This window comes from Lynx rufus, unplaced genomic scaffold (assembly GCF_022079265.1).
Source record: "Lynx rufus isolate CCGP_SWC_20201006 ecotype Redwood Valley unplaced genomic scaffold, mLynRuf1.p SCAF_4, whole genome shotgun sequence".
In the NCBI taxonomy this organism is placed as follows: domain Eukaryota; kingdom Metazoa; phylum Chordata; class Mammalia; order Carnivora; family Felidae; genus Lynx; species Lynx rufus.
The window spans coordinates 13757471-13763915 of record NW_025814856.1 but is presented as its reverse complement, the minus strand read 5'-3'; the positions used below and the strand labels follow the sequence as shown (position 1 = coordinate 13763915).

General features: G+C 55.1%; 1 protein-coding gene across 1 annotated transcript; it reads left to right on the top strand.

Annotated features, from left to right (window-relative positions):
- Positions 1-4968: 4968 nt before the first annotated feature.
- NR2C2AP (nuclear receptor 2C2 associated protein) lies at positions 4969-6408 on the top strand. Its single transcript, XM_047095312.1, has 5 exons — positions 4969-5275; positions 5443-5533; positions 5773-5878; positions 5955-6022; positions 6288-6408. The coding sequence occupies exons 1-5, from the start codon at positions 5238-5240 to the stop codon at positions 6402-6404; spliced, it is 420 nt and encodes a 139-aa protein (XP_046951268.1). The 5' UTR covers positions 4969-5237; the 3' UTR covers positions 6405-6408.
- Positions 6409-6445: the final 37 nt, after the last annotated feature.

Below are 6445 nucleotides of genomic sequence, written 5' to 3'. Positions count from 1 at the left end.
CGTTGGAGCCCAGATGTGTCGCACCCTGGAGCCGTTTCCACCAGCTGCAGCCTGCAGCCAGAACATAGCATTCTCTTCATTCATTCCTTGATCCAGTCAGCATTTGTGGAGCACTGACTGTGGAGTCCTGCTGTCACAGGAATATTTTTGCTTTGGGCAGGGGGCACGTGTGTGTCTTCGCAGGGAGACCGCAACCTTAAAAAGTCTAGAGCCACACAATGGAATATTATTCAGCCGTGAAAAGGAATGGGGTACTAACTCCCCCTAAACATGGGTGAACCTCGAAAACATTACGCTGATTGAAAGAAGCCAGACACAAAAGGCCACAGGACGGTTCAATTTATGTGACATGTTTCGAACGGACAAATCCAGAGGCAGAAAGTAGATGGGTATTTATCAGGGATGGGGAGAAGGGGAATAGAGAGTGACTGCAAGTGGGTACTGGGTTCCCTTTGGGGATGATGAAAATGTTCTAGAACTAGATAGTGGTGAGAGTTGCAGAGTAATGTTAATATAATTAATGCCCCTGGATTGTACACTTTAGAATGGCAAATTTTGTGTTCTGTGTGCTTTACCGCAATGAAAGCTGGAAATAATGGAAATGAGTGGGGACAAAAGCTTAAAGAGATCAGCCCTTTCCCCACCTTCCTTCCCAGGGTTTTTGTCTCTCAGCTTAGGATGGGATGCACTGGGCAGTGATGGCTCTAGGGGCCAAAGTGACACACTGGGGTGGGGGAGGGGGTACCTGGTGGTTCAGTCAGTTAAGCATCTCACTCTTGATTTCGGCTCAGGTCATCATCTCATGGTTTGTGGGATCCAGCCCCACACTGGGCTCTGCACTGACAGCTCGGAACCTGCTTGGGATTCTCTCTGGCCTCTCTCTGCCTTTCCCCTACTCCTACACGGGCACATATACCCCCCCCCCAATCCATAAATAAACTTTAAAAAAAAGTGATACACTGGGGAGCTATGCTTACTGTTCAGTCCTCATCACAGAGGAAAGCTGGAGGTCTGGGATCACATTGACATGAGTGTCCACAGTTGACAGGCTGGGTGAGGGGGTGATTGTGGCAGCATTGGTTAGGGTAGGGGAGCCGGGGGTCCGGGGTCGCATTGTGTCATGTGTAAGAGATCCAGGCAGCTTTGTTTCCACACGTTCAGGGCTCAAACCTTCCACTCCTAACAGAGTGACTCTGGACCAGCCATTTTGTCTTTCTGTGCCTCAGTTTCCCTGTCTAAAAAAGGAGGATAATTAAGACTCCCCATCTTACAGGGTAGCTGGGAGAATGAAACAGGAAGTAAACACATAAGCTGCTATCATGCTGCTGCCCATTTTCCAGCTGGAGAAACTGAGGCTCAGAGGCACAGGACCACCTGCCTGAGGTTGTACAGTACAGGTACTGGTCAAGTGGGAGTCTAGGTTCATGGCCTCAGAGCCAAGCTGACCCCCACTCCTGACTGCCCCCACCTCTCTCCACCCCCTCCTCTCCACCCCTAGGTCCCCCTGGCCAGCGCCAGGGCTGAGCTTAGAGGGGCTGGCCTGGGGCCCAGGGCGGTGGGGGAGGCAGGCTGTTGCTGGGGGCTTGAATGAGGCAACCTTGCCTGGGAATCTGCTGGGCTCAAAGAGCTATTTATAGGCCTGCACTGGGATTGGGTGAGCCACCCCCCGCCAGCCCTGAGTGCCTTCTCTGTGCCCCCCACACTGGGGCCCAGGCCAGGGGCTGAGAAGCAAGTTGGGGGATGGAGCAAGGGAGGGGGCTAGTGGGCCAGAGCAGGAGCAGGGAGGCTGGACCCACCAGGAGAGCTGGATCTCAAGGGTGGACAGTGTCCCTCCAAAGTGCCTCTTAACATACTCAAGGTGACACACGGCCGTGACACATGCAACCGCATTCACGTGTGTCACACGATGACCCCAACAAACCACTAACCCACAGTCACATCCCAGGCCCACAGCGAGCGCACAGGTGGTTTATATACAACCACATGAGACAAGGCCACACGTAAGTCACACAGACCACATACGACCTCATGTGGCTGCACACACGTCATGCCTCTTGCACAACCAAACTCGCAGCTGTGATTCAAACCGCACCTCTAGTCCCTTCATGGTCGAATACATGCCCTGCAGTACCTTAGCCTTCCTGGCAGTCACAAACAAGCCCACATGTGCCCCACATTGTTCACACTCAACCATGTTTACAGCTGTGGGCACATCTACAGGCAGCTAGCACCCAACTATGATCGCTAGGCACACGGGCACCAACACGGAGACATATAGTCCTCCTGGGTCCAACCTCACAACACAGCCACTCATGCTCACCATTCATCACTCCCCCTGTAGTGGCCCTGGGGGGGGGGGCCCTGATGAGATCACCTCCAGGATGCCTGGCCACTGCCACCACCCCTGCTTCTACTGTCACCTCCACTTGCCCAGCCTGCCAGGTTTGCACCCTCCCAGGACTGACAAGTCCAGCTGGCATCCATCTCCTCTGAGGTGGGCCCTGTTGAACCCAGGCAGACCCTGGCAGAAAAATCAGGCCTGGACCTGCCCCACTGGGGGCTACGAGTCACGGAACTGTCACATCCACCCCCACATACTCTCCAGGCTGGAGCCTTGAGGCAATCATTACACTGATCCCCCAGAGGGAACCAAGGCTTGAAGCTATCTGAAGACCTTTCCCTGCCCCGCTCCAGCATAACAAACACATGAGAAGTGGGATCTGGGTTTTGCCACGGGTGGGGCTGCATCCCCAGGGAGAGTCCCTGCTGACCCATACTTGCTGTGTGACTTCAGCAAATACCTGACTCTCTCTGAGCCTCTATTGCCTCTTTTGACAAATGCAAAACTCAGCCCGTGGAGAGAACGCCAGAGTCAGATTGGGATTTGAATCCTTCTCCCCCTGGATGAACTTAGCCAAATGATTTTGCTTTTCTGTGCCTCAGTTTCCCTCAGTGAATCAGGGTTGCAGCTCCTGGCTCTTCCAGAGCTTCCTCTGCTCCATCCTCTGGGTGAGGGGGGGGGGGGAGGGAGTGCCTGGTCTTTCCTCACTCGGGCAAATGAATGGACCACTTTTGGCTGCCCTGCTGGGAGCTTAGAGCTGCTAATTCCCTGGAGAAACAGGAGGCTCTTTCATGCCCAGGCGCCAGTGGGGTGAGGAGGCGGGAAGAGGGTATTGAGCTGGCCTCATACCAGTGGGCAAGGTGGCTCCATGCCAAGACCAGGAGTGGCGCTGGTGGTGGTGGTGGGGGGGGTGGCTAAGGCCATGAATATCCTCCCTGGGGGACATTGGGTATATATATCCTCAGCTATAAAATGGAAGTGACATGGACCAGCACAGCAAGTTCAACGAACCAGTGGATGAACAACCAGCAAAATGTGGTTTCAAGTCAATCACAAGGTGGGCTCTCAACAAAGGTCAGCCACTGTTGTTATGTATCCGCCCAAAGAGCCCACCAAATTCTCCAGCAGTCTTATAAACAGAATTCCCTCCATTTCACAGATGAAGGAATTGAGGCCCAGAAAGGTCAACGTGCTTGTCCAAGATCACATGGCCAGTAAGTGAGTGACCCAGCCAGGATTTAAACTGGATCTGGACCCTCCAGGGTCCATGCTTTTCCCACCTCCCTCTGGGGGTAAAGAGGTCTTTTCTGCCATCCGCAGTCCTGGCCCCAGCACTGAGACCAGCAGAGCCAGGTCTAGATGGCACCAGGCCATGACTGAATGCAGGAAGTCCTGGCAGGCAGGGGCTGATGGGGCAGCCCTTCCGGTGGTGTCCCAGTTTCCCAGCCAGCCCACCCCCACCCCCTTACTGGAGTGGGCTTGGGAAGATGCTAGCAGGATGCCAGGAGAACCATTCCCCTAGCCCTTGAAGAAAGGGGCTGGATTCTAGACCATTCAGCTAAAGCCAGGAACCTGCAGCCTTCTGCCAGTAGCTGTTTGTCTCAGAACCCTCCATTCATGCAGATGGGATGGTGTCTTGCCCTTTCTCAAACACCTTCAGGCTCAGCAGGGTTTTGCTCCACATATTTTATTCAGATTCATGGTCTTTCACCCAACCAGGCCTTTACTTATGCTGTTTTCCCTGCCGGACAAATCTCCCCCCATTTTTCTTACCCTGATGAATTCCTGCCCACCCACTAAGGTACAGACACAAGATCCGCTATCCCAGGAAGCCCTTCCTCCAGGTAGAGCCTCTGGTCTCCCAGCCCTATGTCTGGCTCAGCCCTGACCGCATGGGTCTGTGTGTGTGTGTGTGTGTGTGTGTGTGTGTGTGTGTGTAGCTCTGTCTTACCAAAATTGAGGGCTCCTCAGGTATGGAGGAGGCTTCTCACTGAGGCTTCTCACAGTCCCCAGCACCACCAAGCACAGGGCTGGGCAGCAGGGAGTGAATTCTTGTTTAGTGAATCAGTGAACCAAATCTTTAGCCTTTGTGCAATCTGGTTTGGCCAACCCCCTCCTTCCCCCCAGTTCATCCTTCAAAACCCACTTCCCACGCCCCCTCCTCCATGAAGCCTGTCCCAGGCAGCATTTACTAGGAAGAAAGATTTGGAGGCTAAGCCTCTTGTGTTGCAGCTGGGATACGCGAGGCTGACGAAGACTCGCTCATCGTGGCCTCTTTCTCAACTCTTCCTTTGGTCCCTGGGAGGCAAGGAAGCGCTCGGCAGCATTAGCAGTTACGGAATGGGTTTTGGCTGACCCCCCCAGGTAGGGAGATATCGTTATAGGAAGTCTCTCAGACTTCCTATACCCTATACCCTGCTCTATACCCGCAGGCACCAGAAGACGGCGCCCCGCACACAACTTGGCAAACAATTCTTTCAAGTGCCTCCCTTCTTCCTCCAGCTCCAAAAGAAAACTCAGTACTGGATGAAGGCCCTTTAAGAGGCGAGAGCGGAGAGGCGGGGTTCAAATTGCAGCCTGCCCTGAGAGCATGGGAGGGGCAGGTCTGAGTCACAGTGCGCTTGCGCGGTGTCCTCGTGGTTCCGCGTCCTGCTCTGGTTCTCGGCGCTGTTCGCAGAGACTGAAGCTCGGAGTCCGAGCGACCCCCGGAAACCCGCAGGAAACCTGTTTCCCTTACTTGAACCTGCTGTGAGAATCTAGCCGCGGGTCACTGCAGTTTCTTTGAAACCTTTGTAGACTCTGAGGCGTGGTCAAGGTCGAACGGCTGTGGCTGCGTTGGCGTCGGAACGCACACCGGCTACACCGGCTGAGCCCTGCGAGGCTTTGTGGAGCCGAGATGACCCACTCTTTGGTTTGTCCAGAGACAGTGAGCAGGTGAGACCCTGGGGACGGGCAGTGGCGGGCGTGGCCCTTGAGCCCGGGGTTAACCGAGCTGGGGGTGCCGGGGTAAGCTGGAGGCGAGGAGGGGGCGGGCCCACCGGTGGGCGGGACCTCGGCGCTGGGTTTAGCCAGTCTTTTCGCTCTTATTCTGGTGCCTCCAGAGTGAGTTCAGTGCTGAATCGCAACACTCGGCAGTTTGGAAAGAAGCATCTGTTCGATCAGAACGAGGAAACGTGCTGGAACTCGGACCAGGTGAGGCACCTCTCCCTGGACCCTCCACCCATCCTGTGAATCAGATTCAAGAGTCCGGGGTGCCTTGAGAACTAAGGAGCACTCCAGCTGGGCACAGTAGAGTTGGTCACGGAGGGAACGTGTGCCAACTGCCCCTCACACCACCTCTCCCCCCATCGACTGTGGGAATAAGACACACATAGCAGGCTCTGTCTGAGCCTGGGCAGATTGTGAGCCTCAGTTTCCCTGTCTGTCTCCAGGGCCCCTCTCAGTGGGTGATACTAGAGTTTCCTCAGCGCATCCGTGTCTCCCAGCTGCAGATCCAGTTCCAGGGGGGTTTCTCCAGTCGCCGGGGTCACCTGGAAGGTACTGGAGGGCTCTGGAAGGTGGGGGTTTGGAGAGGGCACCCCAGCCTCACAACCTGCTCCTTTCTCTGTTGCAGGTTCCCAGGGGAATGAGGCTCTTAGCAAGATTGTGGACTTCTACCCTGAGGACAACAACTCACTTCAGATATCCTTCCTGGGCCTCTGGGGAGGGGCGGGGGTGGTGGTCTGTGCCTCTGAAAACCGTGGGCCCTGGTATGTGACCTTGAGCAAGTGGGCTCTGGACCTCCATTGTTCCATCTGTAAAATGAGCTGATGGTAACCGGTTCTGTGTGAGAGCCTCAGAAGGGCTCACAGTGTGGCCCGTCACCCAGCACACTGGTGGTGTCTAAGCTGGGGCTGCCAGATGGGAAGTGATGAACTACCTATTTCCCTTGACTGCCTATGCTCACACCTTCCCTGTACCAGTTGCCGAGGTGGACCGGCTGAAGGTGACATTTGAGGACGCTGCTGACTTTTTTGGCCGAATTGTCATCTACCACCTGCGCGTGCTGGGGGAGAGGGCGTGAGGCCACTGGGTACTAACTAACTCCTCCAGGAAGCCCTTGGG